At 42.8% G+C, this 19,087-nt stretch overlaps 2 protein-coding genes across 12 annotated transcripts in view; one reads left to right on the top strand and one right to left on the bottom strand.

Moving 5' to 3' along the window:
• Positions 1 to 19,087, top strand: part of camk2d1 (calcium/calmodulin-dependent protein kinase (CaM kinase) II delta 1) — a 381,234-nt gene that overhangs the window by 167,146 nt on the left and 195,001 nt on the right. The window lies entirely within an intron of this gene.
• Positions 1 to 19,087, bottom strand: part of ank2b (ankyrin 2b, neuronal) — a 287,922-nt gene that overhangs the window by 69,174 nt on the left and 199,661 nt on the right. For all 6 annotated transcript variants that reach the window (XM_056272303.1, XM_056272304.1, XM_056272305.1 and 3 more), the window contains 5 exons: positions 9,971 to 10,069; positions 7,754 to 7,951; positions 7,581 to 7,679; positions 4,002 to 4,100; positions 3,033 to 3,131 (listed from right to left, as the gene is read on the bottom strand). In XM_056272303.1, coding sequence (XP_056128278.1) covers positions 3,033 to 3,131; positions 4,002 to 4,100; positions 7,581 to 7,679; positions 7,754 to 7,951; positions 9,971 to 10,069 — 594 coding nt within the window. The remainder of the gene's footprint in view (positions 1 to 3,032; positions 3,132 to 4,001; positions 4,101 to 7,580; positions 7,680 to 7,753; positions 7,952 to 9,970; positions 10,070 to 19,087) is intronic.

Raw genomic sequence — 19,087 nt, forward strand, 5'->3', positions numbered from 1 at the left:
TAAAGCTTACACATTTACCCAAATTATAATATGCATGTTTAACCGAAGCTAATTTGGGTGGGTTTGTTTGTCCCCAATGTCACTTCTCTTTCTTTTACGGCCCTGATGAGAACATCGATCTCCTCGGCTGTGAACCGATCCGTAAATGCGCCGTTATAATAGTATTGCGCTCAGGGCCGTAGCTAGAGGATTCGGGGCCCCCTGAAAAAATATTGATGTGGGCCCCCACCACCCTCCACCAATATCATATACTGTACAATAGATGAACATGGAGGCCCACATAACAGAAAATGGTGATGTTGTTGTAAAACCTTTATTTTAAAAGTTAAATGTTTATATAAAAATTACAACTAATAAAAACTAACAAAAAAGCAAGAAATTGTTAAATAATAATAAAACCGATTTTTAAAAAGTAAAAAAATTTTCCCCCATCAGTCTGTTATAATTCATAAATCAAAAAGTAAACATTTAGAAATTGACAAGAATGCAGTCTAATTAAAAAAATAAAAGCATTCATTGTCTTATTTTTTAATAAAGATAATATGGAACTGGTAATATTATTAAATAAAGCGAATACATTTATTCATCCAAGTGCAGTGTGTTGTATTCATGTTTTCTCGATGTTTTAAATATCATCAGCCGGCAGGTCAGATCCATAATGCAATGCGTCGTGACTCGTGTAATTTTTTTTTTAAACTCTAGTTACAATAGTGTAAAAAGACAGGAATTAGACCACGTAATCATTCGGTCGATTGCGGCGCGCACCGATAATAAAAAATGACTGTACACGGCAGACTGTAGACGGAAGTTTTCTAATTCCCAGCGAAATAACAATATATAACCGGTCTTTAAGAACGTCTTGATCGACTGGGATACAACCACTCTCCTTGCCTCCCTCTCCGTCTTTTCCTGGCGTTTCTGGTTCCCTGATTTGTTTTCTTTCCCCCGACATTTTTCAGTCAGTCAGTCTCCTGCTCTTCCACCAAGTTCATCGTTAACTTCAGGCTGCCGCCTCAACTCTGATTGGTTCTGTTCACGAGCTGGGGCGGGACTTACAATTGTATTGGGTCCATCTGATGTTTGTCACTGACTCTGACTGAATAATTAATACATACTTTAGGTCGGACTAAACCATTTTTATAGAGGTAAGAGAAGCAGATATTTACCCAAATTGCACGTTTTTGTGGTTTTCATTTAAATCTCAGGCATACAACTAATATAAATATTAGAATTATTCATACTACAGGGGCCTAAATAGTATAACTGCTGGATTTTGTGGGGCCCCTGGGCAGCGGGGGCCCCTATAATTGTCACCACCTTTCACCCCACTAGCGACGGCCCTGATTGCTCCATGGAACAAGCGCACCTCGTTCATCACGCTCTTAAAGGGAAGGTGAGATGACGCTCTTATTGGTGTGTTTCCCGTTACGCCCAAACCACACCTATGAATAACGAAGCTACTTCAGAACAACCCCTTTTAGATTCGCGTCGAGCGCAAGAGTCATTTATCCCGCCGGTTAAACAGTAACAGCGCCGAGATCCGCCCACAAAGTTACTTGTGCTTTGCGCTTGACACTTGCATTTTAGATTGTTAAAATAGGGCCCTTAGTGTTTACAAAGCGAACGTGCAAAGACTGAGTCAAACGCCATTTACAAAACAAACAAAAAAACGGTAAAACAATGATGTCGGACGATTTTGAAGTTGGAGAAGAAAAAAGAGTTTTTCGCTCTACTCTACATTTCTGAACCGGAACACGCGTGACCTTTCACCCTGATCACGTAATGTGTGTCGCATCACAGCTCGAGCAAGACCAGCATTAGTGGATAAAAGTATATAAATGTGTATTTTGTTCAGTGGTGGAATGTAATGAAGTACAAATACTTCGTTACTTTACTTAAGTAGAATCAATAGTGCATACTTATTACTTTTACTTCATTACATTTTGCAGCAATTATTATACTTTCTACTCCACTACATTCCTACAACGTTCTGTTACATTTTCGCTATATTTTCTGATCAGTTTTCCCTGCCAAAACGTCATCCTGACCGTTCGCACGTTTGTCTCACCAGTGAAGTTTGGTTGCCATATCAACCCGGTCACACTAAATGCGTCTCTGTAGCACGCAGTGTGTTTATCGTGCAATTTATACGCGGAAATTTGTTTTTACGTGCATAGGATACGCATGGGTAGGTTTAGTAGTGGTGTGGGGTGCGTGTGTAGCCTATTATACGTTTGGTTAGGATTAGTATGGCAAGCCAAGAGGTTCAGAATTACGCCATAAATTAATCGAGTTTACAGCCAAACCCCGTCAAATTAAGCTTGATGTTTATATTGCCTAATTGCAAGCTTGTTCAGAAGTGGTGACAAAAACTTAAAAAATAACGGCTTTTCCACCATTATTGAACATCATTATAGGATTATGAATAAGTTAGGATTAACTGTTTATTAATCATTAGAATATAGACATTAAGAGAATAAATTGTTATACAAGTACTTTTACTTTTAATACTTAAAGTACATTTAAAATCAGGTACTTTTTACTTTTTACTTAAGTAGGGTTGTCATTGTGGTACTTCTACTTTCACTAAAGTAAATATGTCTCTGGTTATTTGTACTTTTACTTAATTCAGTACTTCCTCCACCACTGATTTTGTTATAAATGTCGGCTGGTTTGTCTAGATCAGACTCTTATTCCTCGGCTGGATCGTGTCGAGACTTTGAAGCTGCACTGAAACTCACATCTGGACCTTCGACCCGTTGGACCCCATTGAAGTCACTATATGGAGAAACCCTGGAGTGTGTTCCTCAAAAACCTTAATTTCTCTTCGACTGAAGAAAGAAAGACATGAACATCTTGGAGGACGTGAGGAAGAGTAAACTATCAGGAGATTTTAATTCTGAAGTGAGCTCCTCCTTTAAAAGCTCCTCGTGACACTGTAATGCAGATGTAACACCTACACTGGTCAGTAATATGACAGGATTGCTCTCTCTCTGTCCTCAGGGAACACATGACGCACGCCGAGGTCTTACCCTTGCTCTGGCGTCCACCATCGCTCCGTTCCTCAGGAGACAGCGGACTACTTCCATCTGTCCAGCTCGAGCCGCCATGTGCAGAGCCGTCTCTCCACGCTGGGACAGAACACACACACACGGAGCTAATGGGTTAAATATCTAACTTACAACGCAAAGCCTGTTTCAAAGGCATCTTAATTATCCTATCCTAATTCTGTTTTGAATATATGTTTTGAATGGCTGAATATAATAAAACACCCTTCACTTATAAAGGCATCTCTAGAATACTTTGCATCAAACTTAAATTTCTTTCAGTAAACTGATGCATTGAGTTTTATTTACTTTATTATTATTTTAAAATGTATTAATTTACCTAATATTTGCGTGTACTATGCATTTAGGGCCAGATTTACTAAACAGGGCAAATTAGCGTGAGAGCGCAATCCCATAAAAGCGCAGATAAGAGTGTAAAGTTCTGCGCATGATCTACTGACGACACACACATTAATGAACACACACACGCAGCGGATCATTTCCATAATGACCAACACACTCTCCCAAGAGCAGCAAATTAGCGTCTGGTTTAAGAAATGCTTTTTGGCCGGTAAATAATGGAGCAAACACCAGTAACTTGACGAGTGTAAAACTTAGTAAATCACCTTGTGTGATTCATTTAAACACTCTCCTCCTATAAATACTGTCTAAAAGGGAAACTCTACAAATGCATATGCAATAAAAATAACCCTGTCCTCGCATTTCAGCGCTAATGTCTCACTGCGTGTCTTTGGTAAATCCTGACAGTAGCTGGCGCACGCTGTGAGTAAATCTGCCCTTAATGTTTATTAGAGGATTGAGCTGTTAGCTTAACAACATGCAAACAGTGAACTCTATTACAAGCTGACTCTATGTGTGTGGAGTTCTGAGTTCCTGCCTATATAGAAAACTCCTCATTGGTCCGGCTCAGTGACCGGCTCAGTGTTTACTCACGATGTTGCTGACGTCAGGGGACGCTGCGTTCTGCAGGAGCAGAAGAACGATGTTGAGGTGACCCATGAAAGCCGCCACATGGATCGGTGTGAGACCAGACTACAGAGAGAGAGAGAAGAAATGAGTCGAATTATCGAATTATCAGTACGTTAGATTAATATCTATCTAAAGAATCAAAATGCGATGCGAGTTCAATCAACTGGAATGTTTCTATACAGGCTTCTGTCCATCATTACACCGGCGGATGAACTTTTGAAAGGGAACTGTATGGAATTACTTTTGTGCCAATATTGATTAAACTAATGAAAATATCAATTGAAACTGAATGAAATATCTCACATCCACACATGTAAACACAACACTGACAGCTTCTTGACCTGGAAGTGAAGACGTCAATCAAAAACTCAGTAGCCAATGAGAACACACTGCTGCTAGCCACGCCCCCGCGAGAGATATGTGCCAGAATGGCGAACGAAAACTCAGTAGCCAATGAGAACACACTGCTGTTAGCCACGCCCCCGCGTGAGATATGTGCCAGAATGGCGGACGAAAACTCAGTAGCCAATGAGAACACACTGCTGTTAGCCACGCCCCCCGCGAGAGATATGTGCCAGAATGGCGAACGAAAACTCAGTAGCCAATGAGAACACACTGCTGTTAGCCACGCCCCCGCGAGAGATATGTGCCAGAATGGCGAACGAAAACTCAGTAGCCAATGAGAACACACTGCTGTTAGCCACGCCCCCGCGAGAGATATATGCCAGAATGGCGAACGAAAACTCAGTAGCCAATGAGAACACACTGCTGTTAGCCACGCCCCCGCGAGAGATATATGCCAGAATGGCGAACGAAAACTCAGTAGCCAATGAGAACACACTGCTGTTAGCCACGCCCCCGCGAGAGATATGTGCCAGAATGGCAAACGAAAACTCAGTAGCCAATGAGAACACACTGCTGTTAGCCACGCCCCCGCGAGAGATATATGCCAGAATGGCGAACGAAAACTCAGTAGCCAATGAGAACACACTGCTGTTAGCCACGCCCCCGCGAGAGATATATGCCAGAATGGCGAACGAAAACTCAGTAGCCAATGAGAACACACTTCTGTTAGCCACGCCCCTGCGAGAGATATGTGCCAGAATGGCGAACGAAAACACAGTAGCCAATGAGAACACACTGCTGTTAGCCACGCCCCCGCGAGAGATATGTGCCAGAATGGCGAACGAAAACTCAGTAGCCAATGAGAACACACTGCTGCTAGCCCCACCCCCGCGAGAGATATGTGCCAGAATGGCGAACGAAAACTCAGTAGCCAATGAGAACACACTGCTGTTAGCCACGCCCCCGTGAGAGATATGTGCCAGAATGGCGAACGAAAACTCAGTAGCCAATGAGAACACACTGCTGTTAGCCACGCCCCCGCGAGAGATATGTGCCAGAATGGCGAACGAAAACTCAGTAGCCAATGAGAACACACTGCAGCTTGCCCCACCCCCGCGAGAGATATGTGCCAGAATGGCGAACGAAAACTCAGTAGCCAATGAGAACACACTGCAGCTAGCCCCACCCCCGCGAGAGATATATGCCAGAATGGCGAACGAAAACTCAGTAGCCAATCAGAACACACTGCTGTTAGCCCCACCCCCGCGAGAGATATGTGCCAGAATGGCGAACGAAAACTCAGTAGCCAATGAGAACACACTGCTGTTAGCCACGCCCCCGCGAGAGATATGTGCCAGAATGGCGAACGAAAACTCAGTAGCCAATGAGAACACACTGCTGCTAGCCCCACCCCCGCGAGAGATATGTGCCAGAATGGCGAACGAAAACTCAGTAGCCAATGAGAACACACTGCTGCTAGCCCCACCCCTGCGAAAGATATGTGCCAGAATGGCGGACGAAAACTCAGTAGCCAATGAGAACACACTGCTGTTAGCCCCGCCCCCGCGAGAGATATGTGCCAGAATAGCGAACGAAAACTCAGTAGCCAATGAGAACACACTGCTGTTAGCCCCACCCCCGCGAGGGATATGTGCCAGAATGGCGAACGAAAACTCAGTAGCCAATGAGAACACACTGCTGTTAGCCCCACCCCCGCGAGAGATATGTGCCAGAATGGCGAATGAAAACTCAGTAGCCAATGAGAACACACTGTTGTTAGCCACGCCCCCGCGAGAGATATGTGCCAGAATGGCGAACGAAAACTCAGTAGCCAATGAGAACACACTGCTGTTAGCCACGCCCCCGCGAGAGATATGTGCCAGAATGGCGAACGAAAACTCAGTAGCCAATGAGAACACACTGCTGTTAGCCACGCCCCCGCGAGAGATATGTGCCAGAATGGCGAACGAAAACTCAGTAGCCAATGAGAACACACTGCTGTTAGCCACGCCCCCGCGAGAGATATGTGCCAGAATGGCGAACGAAAACTCAGTAACCAATGAGAACACACTGCTGTTAGCCACGCCCCCGCGAGAGATATGTGCCAGAATGGCAAACGAAAACTCAGTAGCCAATGAGAACACACTGCTGTTAGCCACGCCCCCGCGAGAGATATGTGCCAGAATGGCGAACGAAAACACAGTAGCCAATGAGAACACACTGCTGTTAGCCACGCCCCCGCGAGAGATATGTGCCAGAATGGCGAACGAAAACTCAGTAGCCAATGAGAACACACTGCTGTTAGCCACGCCCCCGCGAGAGATATGTGCCAGAATGGCGAACGAAAACTCAGTAGCCAATGAGAACACACTGCTGTTAGCCCCGCCCCCGCGAGAGATATGTGCCAGAATGGCAAACGAAAACTCAGTAGCCAATGAGAACACACTGCTGTTAGCCACGCCCCCGCGAGAGATATGTGCCAGAATGGCAAACGAAAACTCAGTAGCCAATGAGAACACACTGCTGTTAGCCACGCCCCCGCGAGAGATATGTGCCAGAATGGCAAACGAAAACTCAGTAGCCAATGAGAACACACTGCTGTTAGCCACGCCCCCCGCGAGAGATATGTGCCAGAATGGCGAACGAAAACTCAGTAGCCAATGAGAACACACTGCTGTTAGCCACGCCCCCCGCGAGAGATATGTGCCAGAATGGCGAACGAAAACTCAGTAACCAATGAGAACACACTGCTGTTAGCCACGCCCCCGCGAGAGATATGTGCCAGAATGGCAAACGAAAACTCAGTAGCCAATGAGAACACACTGCTGTTAGCCACGCCCCCGCGAGAGATATGTGCCAGAATGGCGAACGAAAACACAGTAGCCAATGAGAACACACTGCTGTTAGCCACGCCCCCGCATTAAAAACAAAGTAAAAAATTGTACCTGCGAATCTTTTTTTTTTTTTCAGTTTCAAAGATATTTTATTCCGTTTCAATATATATTTTCATTAGTTTTGAAGTAAGTTTCTTGAAAAGTTACGCTCATTATTTTTGGCACAGAAGTAACTCCATAGCACTGCTGTTGGATTTCTAAACTGACTCTACGCAGGCTTAATGAGGATTCTGGCGAACTACACGGATAAACCGTTCTGCTGAAGCGCTGTTCTCACGGGGAGTGTGTGTGTCTGTGCTCGTACCTCAGTGATGGCTTGGATGAACGCTCCATACTTGATCAAGAGCTCCATCACTTTGACTCTGTTCTTCTTACAGGCGATGTGTAGAGGAGTGAAGCCGTTCTGAAGAGACACAAGGAGAACGATTAATAAAGCTTTAGAGGACACAAGCCTCACACTGATCGTCCTGCATGTACCAATGCTCGCGCGTTCGGGTTGGCCCTCTTGTCCAGCAGGAGTTTGGTCACTCGGTAGTGTCCACAGTGGGCGGCAACATGGAGGGCGGTCAGGTAGTCCAGCGTGACATCATCAACCGGCGCCTTGTGCTGGAGCAGGTGTTTGACACACTCCACATGATCACCCTGCGCTGCCATGTGGAGCGGAGACAACCCGTTCTACACCGGGAGCACCGACAGAAGAAGAAAGAAAGAGAGAGATCACTTCATCATTGATCTTGTGAACACTAAACTCTCACGTCTTCTTGCGCTTGAGCCGACAAATTCACACTGTTGTGTCAGAAATGAGCGAGTATCCTAGTAAACACAGTCGAGTGTGTCTTAAGTGAACATAAACAGCGGAGGTTTAAAACGCATGTGTGTCAGTTTCAGGAAGAGAAATCACTTTATCATTGATCTTGTGTTTGAACCTGGAAACTTTAATGGTCTTCGGGGTCTATTGGACCCCAAATGACTTTTGCTCAAATAAAAAAAAATGTTCTCTTTGTCCAAATGGTTTGAAACTTTCTACGGCTCTCAACACTTTCTAGATCTACAAAAAAAAAAAAAAAAAAAATTAATGATATCTGTTTTTATGTTGGCGTGACAAAAATAGTCACACTCGTGGTCTTCGGGGTCTATTGGACCCCGCAATCAAAATAGACAAAATAACATCATCAAAATCAGAAACAACGTAGAACACATAGACAGAAATGACAGAAATAAAGTGGCACACTTCCAACAATGCAAAAAACATCCACAATCCAAAATTATCATGCTCACCACAGGCGCACACACACACACAAACACACACATAAAGAGGAATACATTTATACAGGAATACATACAGACTATAAAAACTGTTCTCTTATCATTTGTAAAATAAAATAATCTAAAATGCAGAACCACCAGAAAAATAAATTGGTAACACTTAAGACGCATTGAAAATGTGCGCACACACACACACACAGACACACAAACACACACACACAGGAATACATTTGTAAGGCTATAAAAAGTCTTATAATTTGTCAAATAAAATCATACAAAATGAAGAACCACCACAAAAATAAATTGGTGGCACTGTACACATAAAAATAAAAATAAAATGTACACACACACACAACAACAACAACAACAACAACAGTGAAGTGCCAAACCTGCTCCAACCCTGTCTGCAGAAGTCATGCGGTTTACCATGCATAGTGTTTTTTCAGTACAAAAAATGCTAAATTTTGACAAAAATTATTTTATTTTTGTTATAATTGTGATTGTATAATATTTAGATATGAATCCAACTGAATCCAACTTTAGAAACTATATCTTTCAGTAATTCAAATAGCAAATAGCATTTAATGGAGCTCTATAGCCATCTAGTGGTCAAAGTGGTTTATTACTAATTTTAACCTGTATTTTCCAAAAAATGGGCAAAAATCTTACATTAAACCTTGTAAAATTATCCATGGTATCCCCAGGAATGAAAGTTAGAAATCTGGGTCTTTTATAAAGTTTATTTAACATAAAATGCTGTTTTTTTGTAAAAATCCTATTTAATTAAATATTTATTTATTTATTTATAGAACTTTTTTTTAAAAAATCATAAATTCTCCAAAAACTGCACAAATGTTGAGTAAAAACATTAATAAACAGAGTAAAATTATATTTGTTAAAAAAAAATATATTGTTCGGTTACAAAATTAAATGTTGTTGTCTGGGGTCCAATAGACCCCGAAGACCACGAGTGTGAGTTTTTTTTGAAGACCATCAGAGGGTTAAGAAGAGAGAAAAGTATCTGTTGTTGGTTAGCGTTGGGGAACGTTATAATATAAAGAAACCAGGTCCTAAACACTCGCCAAGCGCCACATGTGACTAGAGATCAGCGTTAGCGAGTATATGCTAACAATTTTATGAATTGTAACAATGGCTGAACGTGAACAAAGGTGAACGGCGCTCAGGGTCGTTGAAGGGCCAGCGCTGCGGAGTCGATAAACTTTAAGCCTCGACAATTTACATATTCAAGCGCAAGAAGACGCGAACGAAAGCTCAGGTCGTTACTCGCTAGTGTGCGAACACTAAGCTGAGCTCTTTCACGTCTGCTTGCGCTTGAGCGGACAAATTCACTCTAAGTTATGTCCAAAAATAGTTAGTATAGTTCGTATATTTATTATGATCTTATATTAAAAGATTCAGGGAAGGCACCTTGGTCCTGGCCAGCATTGGCGCTCCTCTCTCCAGCAAGAGCTCGACTGCGGTGTCGTGTCCACTCCTCGCTGCGCAGTGTAGAGGAGTGAGGCCATCCTGCAACACACACACACACACACACCTTCAGGTCACTTCAGTCATTTCATCATAAAGCACTTCGGGACTTTAAACACCTCACACAAACATATGCCATGTCATGTACTCAACCCTTACACACTCAACCCTCTCTCTCTGCTGTGTCTGTTACTCTGCAGTCGCCATTGATCACAGCACAGAAAAAGCACTGCTGAAGTCAGGAACAACAGAGCGTGAGGTGTGTGTGTGTGTGTGTGTGTGTGTGTGTGTGTGTGTGTGTGTGTGTGTGTGTGTGTGTGTGTGTGTGTGTGTGTGTGTGTGTGTGTGGGATGGTGCATCAGACACTGCAGGAGAGAGACTGCAGAAGAAAGGGACAGAACCAGCTGGACTCCACACTGCAGTCGAAATCTGAACAACAACACAGCCGGTCATGGGTTTAATCAGACCACACATTCACACACATACACACACACACACACACACACACACAGAAACACACACACACACACACAGAAACACACACACAGACACAGAGAGACAGACACACAAACACATATATACAAACAACACACACACACACACACACACACACAGACACACACACACACACACACACACACACACACAGACACACACACAGACACACACACACACAGACACACACACACACACACACACACACACAGACACACACACAGACACACACATACCTACTTAACCACAATGTGAGGACGTATGACTGGGAACCCTACCTTTAGGGACACCCCTTTCTGAAGGGTCTAGAGACAAAAGAAAGACATGACTGCACTTCTGGAGAAGCTGTCATCACACTTATCACTTGATTTTATTAATAAAAGTCTTCCTTAAAGACCTGACATTTTGCCTTCACTTTAGGGACAGTATTTTTTATGTCCATTTTGGGGACATTAAACACAAACTCTGATCAAGTCATACTTTGAGGACCATGGTGATACACAGACTCTGGTTAAGTCATACTTTGAGGACCATGGTGATACACAGATTCTGGTAAAGGTATAATATCAGGACTTTGTTGAGATGGTATATATTTAGTGAGTAAACAGTTTTTTATTTTTATTTTTATTTCGTCAAGATCACAGAAAATGGGTAGCCAACATTTTTGTCTGATTTGTAGCTTGAGATGAAGTGTCCTTCACTGCTCAGTTGGGGAATGACAATTAACATTCAGAAATATTATTCATTTGACTGTATTTGATTGATTGACTATCAGAGAGAACCAAAGATGGAACTGAAGACAATAGTGTCATTATTCAGCTCAATTCTATTTCAACTGTAAAACAGCTCTACAGAAGTCATTTAATAATTGCTGAAATTTTACAAGTTATGTGCCTGAAGTAGAGGTCAGCACAGGCTTTAAACTTAAGCCCAAACCCGGCCCGTACCCGAAATCATTTAACCTGACCCGAACATTACGGTTATATTTTAAGCCTGAGCCCGACCCAAACCCGAGGTCCGTTTCTCAGTAAATTGCTTTTTTTTTGTGCAATATGCTGTATTTTATGATTGCTTGCCACGATAATTAAAAAAATAAGCTACATGTACAAACACCGTTTCACCAAGGCACATCGGCCCCTCATCAGTCAGCACACAAGAAAAAAAAGAGAAAAAGCACAGAACTTACTAATTACGAAACTTTGATGAGGTTGAAAAGGTGAAACAGTCATAAATTCCCCTGGAACCCAAACATTAAACTTCATAAAGTTTGCGCAGTTGCACAACTATTTACACAAATATAGCCTATCCTTCTCAGTCCGAGTTATGAATGAAGGGAACAGCATCGCGAGCTGATGTTTCAGCGCATCCTCTGACTGCGTGTTGTGACTGAAATTGTGTGTGCGGGAGCACATGCACAAAAAAGTTTTGTAAAATGATATATGATAAAATAAAAATGATTCATATATCATTTTACAAAACTGTTTTGTTTGTTATTTCGATCACATCACAATCAGAGGAGGACGGCTGAAACTGCACACATCTACTTTCTCTCTCGCGTGATCGTATAATTACGATCACAACACAGCAAGCAGCCGAGCACACGGCACGCAAACTAATATTTATATATATAGCCTAAATAGTTTTTCTAAGACCACGGCCTGCATCCCTCTAGTTAATTTAGCATCGACTGCAAAATAATCATTATCACAAAAACATCTTGAGTCTTTGGCTACTCACTGGGGCTTTAACACATTAGTCATGTTCTTCTGTAAAGTGTAGTAATTGTCCAAAAAACAAACAAAAAAAACACACACTTCAATTAAATGACTCTTTGGGGACTTGATAGACACACACACACTCCGATTAAATGACTCTTTGGGGACTTGATAGACACACACACACACACACTCCGATTAAATGACTCTTTGGGGACTTGAGAGACACACACACTCCGATTAAATGACTCTTTGGGGACTTGAGAGACACACACACTCCGATTAAATGACTCTTTGGGGACTTGAGAGACACACACACACTCCGATTAAATGACTCTTTGGGGACTTGAGAGACACACACACTCCGATTAAATGACTCTTTGGGGACTTGAGAGACACACACACACTCCGATTAAATGACTCTTTGGGGACTTGAGAGACACACACACACTCCGATTAAATGACTCTTTGGGGACTTGAGAGACACACACACACTCCGATTAAATGACTCTTTGGGGACTTGAGAGACACACACACTCCGATTAAATGACTCTTTGGGGACTTGAGACACACACACACACTCCGATTAAATGACTCTTTGGGGACTTGAGAGACACACACACACACTCCGATTAAATGACTCTTTGGGGACTTGAGAGACACACACACTCCGATTAAATGACTCTTTGGGGACTTGAGAGACACACACACACTCCGATTAAATGACTCTTTGGGGACTTGAGAGACACACACACACTCCGATTAAATGACTCTTTGGGGACTTGAGAGACACACACACACTCCGATTAAATGACTCTTTGGGGACTTGAGAGACACACACACACACTCCGATTAAATGATTTTTTGGGGACTTGAGAGACACACACACACACTCCGATTAAATGATTCTTTGGGGACTTGAGAGACACACACACTCCGATTAAATGACTCTTTGGGGACTTGAGAGACACACACACACACACACACACACTCCGATTAAATGACTCTTTGGGGACTTGAGAGACACACACACTCCGATTAAATGACTCTTTGGGGACTTGAGAGACACACACTCCAATTAAATGACTCTTTGGGGACTTGAGAGACACACACACTCCGATTAAATGACTCTTTGGGGACTCGAGTGACACACACTCCAATTAAATGACTCTTTAATATTAACAGTCTTGAACACATTGTGTTGAAAGTACACATTGCAGTTAATGACAGAAATTCAAAAACATAAAAAATAAAAAAAAGAACAATGAAAAATCAATTAACTTGGAGGTGGGAATGATTCTCAGTGCACAACCATCCTCGATATTTCCTCCATCCACCCATCAAAATCTCTACCTCCTCCTTTACCTTCACTCCTCCCTCTTTACCTTCACTCCTCCCTCTTTTCAACCTCTTTACCTTCACTCCTCCCTCTTTTCCATCCTCTTTACCTTCACTCCTCCCCATTTTCTCCCTCTTTACCTTCACTCCTCCCTCTTTTCCATCCTCTTTACCTTCACTCCTCCCCCATTTTCTCCCTCTTTACCTTCACTCCTCCCTCTTTTCCATCCTCTTTACCTTCACTCCTCCCCCATTTTCTCCCTCTTTACCTTCACTCCTCCCTCTTTTCCATCCTCTTTACCTTCACTCCTCCCCCATTTTCTCCCGCTTTACCTTCAATCCTCCCTCTTTTCCATCCTCTTTACCTTTACTCCTCCCTCTTTTCAACCTGTTTACCTTCACTCCTCCCTCTTTTCCATCCTCTTTACCTTCACTCCTCCCCATTTTCTCCCTCTTTACCTTCACTCCTCCCTCTTTCATCCTTTACATTAGCTGTGTTGGACATGGGCTGTGGCTGGATGTAACCGATCGGTGAGAGTTGCCGTGTGGAGGCGGGAGGAGCTGAAAACTGAGACGTGAGTTTGACTCTTTCTGCTTCCCGTAGTGACGCTTGCGCTGTGTTTGCATACTTTACCACAGCTGAAGTGGAATAAATGCATTATTTGCCAAATACACCGATATTTCAGAGACATTTTGATTCAATACATGTACTGCTTAATACAGCGTCTGTTTGTACAAGAATATAGTTCAACATAAGCCTAAATCCCAATGAAGTGGGGTCTACATTGTATCAGTTTTATTTTGATAACCATGACAATATAACATTGCGACTACATGAAAAGAGCTTTCACTGTTATAAAAAACAGATTTGTGCGGTGGATTCGGCAAATCGTGGATCAGTTGTGTCGTCATCAGAGCTCGTGAGTCGCTCTGGAGAAACTGCTCTGGCTGAGTCCTGCTCTCGAATCGCTCTCGCCGTACTCTGAGACCATACGTCACAGTCACGGGGCGTCGCTGTCTGAAGCCGTACACAAGCTCTAACCGTCATGCACTGCTCAAGTCAGCCGTCTGTGCAGCGCTGTCCAACAAGTTCAACAAGCATAAAGCTCTCCTCCCTCTTTACATCATCTTTATATTCTCCTCCCTCTTTACATCCCCTTTACATTCTCCTCCCTCTTTACATCCCCTTTACATTCTCTCCTCCCTCTTTACATCCCCTTTACATTCTCTCCTCCCTCTTCACATCCCCTTTACATTCTCTCCTCCCTCTTTACATCCTCTTTACATTCTCTCCTCCCTCTTTAAATTCTCTCCTCCCTTTTTACATCCTCTTTATATTATCTCCTCCCTCTTTACATTCTCTCCTCCCTCTTTACATTCTCTTCTCCCTCTTTACATTCTCTCCTCCCTCTTTACATTCTCTCCTCCCTCTTTACATTCTCTCCTCCCTCTTTACATTCTCTCCTCCCTCTTTACATCCCCTTTACATTCTCATCCCCTTTACATTCTCTCCTCCCTCTTTACATTCTCTCCTCCCTCTTTACATTCATTCTCTCCTCCCTCTTTACATCCTCTTTACATTCTCTCCTCCCTCTTTACATTCTCTCCTCCCTCTTTACATCCTCTTTATATTCTCTCCTCCCTCTTTACATTCTCTTCTCCCTCTTTACATTCTCTCCTCCCTCTTTACATTCTCTCCTCCCTCTTTACATTCATTCTCTCCTCCCTCTTTACATCCTCTTTACATTCTCTCCTCCCTCTTTACATTCTCTCCTCCCTCTTTACATCCTCTTTATATTCTCTCCTCCCTCTTTACATTCTCTTCTCCCTCTTTACATTCTCTCCTCCCTCTTTACATTCTCTCCTCCCTCTCTCCTCCCTCTTTACATTCTCTCCTCCCTCTTTACATTCTCTCCTCCCTCTTTACATTCTCTCCTCCCTCTTTATATCCCCTTTACATTCTCTCCTCCCTCTTTACATTCTCTTCTCCCTCTTTACATTCTCTCCTCCCTCTTTACATTCTCTCCTCCCTCTTTACATCCTCTTTACATTCTCTCCTCCCTCTTTACATCCTCTTTACATTCTCTCCTCCCTCTTTACGTTCTCTCCTCCCTCTTTACATTCTCTCCTCCCTCTTTACATCCTCTTTATATTATCTCCTCCCTCTTTACATTCTCTCCTCCCGCTTTACATTCTCTTCTCCCTCTTTACATTCTCTCCTCCCTCTTTACATTCTCTCCTCCCTCTTTACATTCTCTCCTCCCTCTTTACATCCCCTTTACATTCTCATCCCTCTTTACATCCTCTTCTCCCTCTTTACATTCTCTCCTCCCTCTTTACATCCCCTTTACATTCTCTCCTCCCTCTTTACATTCTCTTCTCCCTCTTTACATTCTCTCCTCCCTCTTTACATCCTCTCCTCCCTCTTTACATCCTCTTTACATTCTCTCCTCCCTCTTTACATCCTCTTTACATTCTCTCCTCCCTCTTTACATTCTCTCCTCCCTCTTTACATCCTTTACATTCTCTCCTCCCTCTTTACAATCTCTCCTCCCTCTTTACATTCTCTCCTCCCTCTTTACATCCCCTTTACATTCTCTCCTCCCTCTTTACATCCTTTACATTATCTCCTCCCTCTTTACATTCTCTCCTCCCTCTTTACATTCTCTTCTCCCTCTTTACATTCTCTCCTCCCTCTTTACATCCCCTTTACATTCTCTCCTCCCTCTTTACATCCTTTACATTCTCTCCTCCCTCTTTACATCCTTTACATTCTCTCCTCCCTCTTTACATTCTCTCCTCCCTCTTTACATTCTCTCCTCCCTCTTTACATTCTCTCCTCCCTCTTTACATCCCCTTTACATTCTCTCCTCCCTCTTTACATTCTCTCCTCCCTCTTTACATCCCCTTTACATTCTCTCCTCCCTCTTTACATTCTCTTCTCTCCTCCCTCTTTACATTCTCTCCTCCCTCTTTACATCCCCTTTACATTCTCTCCTCCCTCTTTACAGTCTCTCCTCCCTCTTTACATCCTTTACATTATCTCCTCCCTCTTTACATTCTCTCCTCCCTCTTTACATCCTTTACATTATCTCCTCCCTCTTTACATTCCCTTTACATTCTCTCCTCCCTCTTTACATTCTCTCCTCCCTCTTTACACCCCCTTTACATTCTCTCCTCCCTCTTTACATCCTCTTTACATTCTCTCCTCCCTCTTTACATCCTCTTTACATTCTCTCCTCCCTCTTTACATCCCCTTTACATTCTCTCCTCCCTCTTTACATCCTTTACATTATCTCCTCCCTCTTTACATTCCCTTTACATTCTCTCCTCCCTCTTTACATCCTTTACATTATCTCCTCCCTCTTTACATTCCCTTTACATTCTCTCCTCCCTCTTTACATTCTCTCCTCCCTCTTTACATCCCCTTTACATTCTCTCCTCCCTCTTTACATCCTCTTTACATTCTCTCCTCTTTACATTCTCTCCTCCCTCTTTACATCCTCTTTACATTCTCTCCTCTTTACATTCACTCCTCCTCTTTACACCCCCTTTACATTCTCTCCTCCCTCTTTACATCCTCTTTACATTCTCTCCTCCCTCTTTACATCCTCTTTACATTCTCTCCTCCCTCTTTACATCCCCTTTACATTCTCTCCTCCCTCTTTACATCCTCTTTACATTCTCTCCTCCCTCTTTACATCCTCTTTACATTCTCTCCTCCCTCTTTACATCCTCTTTACATTCTCTCCTCCCTCTTTACATCCTCTTTACATTCTCTCCTCCCTCTTTACATCCTCTTTACATTCTCTCTTTACATTCACTCCTCCTCTTTACATCCCCTTTACATTCTCTCCTCCCTCTTTACATTCTCTCCTCCCTCTTTACATCCTCTTTACATTCTCTCCTCTTTACATTCTCTCCTCCCTCTTTACATCCCCTTTACATTCTCTCCTCCCTCTTTACATCCTCTTTACATTCTCTCCTCCCTCTTTACATCCCCTTTACATTCTCTCCTCCCTCTTCACATCCCCTTTACATTCTCTCCTCCCTCTTTACATCCTCTTTACATTCTCTCCTCTTTACATTCTCTCCTCCCTCTTTACATCCCCTTTACATTCTCTCCTCCCTCTTTACATCCTCTTTACATTCTCTCCTCTTTACATTCTCTCCTCCCTCTTTACATCCCCTTTACATTCTCTCCTCCCTCTTTACATCCTCTTTACATTCTCTCCTCCCTCTTTACATCCTCTTTACATTCTCTCCTCTTTACATTCACTCCTTCTCTTTACATCCCCTTTACTTTACAGATGTAAAGAGGGAGGAGAATGTAAAGGGGATGTAAAGAGGGAGGAGAATATAAAGATGATGTAAAGAGGGAGGAGAGCTTTATGCTTGTTGAACTTGTTGGACAGCGCTGCACAGACGGCTGACTTGAGCAGTGCATGACGGTTAGAGCTTGTGTACGGCTTCAGACAGCGACGCCCCGTGACTGTGACGTATGGTCTCAGAGTACGGCGAGAGCGATTCGAGAGCAGGACTCAGCCAGAGCAGTTTCTCCAGAGCGACTCACAAGCTCTGATGACGACACAACTGATCCACGATTTGCCGAATCCACCGCACAAATCTGTTTTTTATAACAGTGAAAGCTCTTTTCATGTAGTCGCAATGTTATATTGTCATGGTTATCAAAATAAAACTGATACAATGTAGACCCCACTTCATTGGGATTTAGGCTTATGTTGAACTATATTCTTGTACAAACAGACGCTGTATTAAGCAGTACATGTATTGAATCAAAATGTCTCTGAAATATCGGTGTATTTGGCAAATAATGCATTTATTCCACTTCAGCTGTGGTAAAGTATGCAAACACAGCGCAAGCGTCACTACGGGAAGCAGAAAGAGTCAAACTCACGTCTCAGTTTTCAGCTCCTCCCGCCTCCACACGGCAACTCTCACCGATCGGTTACATCCAGCCACAGCCCATGTCCAACACAGCTAATCACTCTTCACTTTATCATCTTTACATTCTCTCCTCCCTCTATAACAGAAATATCAAAAAGTTTAACATGACATTCCATCCAACTTCATTGCAACTGAACAAAGAAAACTGAATAAATTAAATTAGACTATATTACTATCCTCTACTTCTTCATTAGCTTTCTTATACTCTAACTTTTCACTTTATATTCTGTTTCATTCCATCCTCAGAATATTTCTACACCTTTATCCTCATTTCTTTTAATTAAGCTCAATTTCTTACAAAAAGAGCATAATATGCAAAGTGTTGAAGTGTTGATGGCTCCCTACAAACCACCCTTTCTTTTAAGAGTCGTGATCCTGTTCCGCACATAATTTTTCACACCAGTCCATGTTCGCTGCTTCAAAGCTTCTGGCTCTGCGTGAATGCATCTTTCACAGTCTTGCTTACCAGGAACTTTGCATGTCTTGATGAACTTCATCATGTGTCTCTCTACTGCTTTTACCTCACTGTCCTCCCATTTCTTTT

The sequence above is a fragment of the Rhinichthys klamathensis genome, unplaced genomic scaffold, assembly GCF_029890125.1.
Source record: "Rhinichthys klamathensis goyatoka isolate OS25496 unplaced genomic scaffold, OSU_Roscu_1.1 h1tg000334l_1, whole genome shotgun sequence".
In the NCBI taxonomy this organism is placed as follows: domain Eukaryota; kingdom Metazoa; phylum Chordata; class Actinopteri; order Cypriniformes; family Leuciscidae; genus Rhinichthys; species Rhinichthys klamathensis.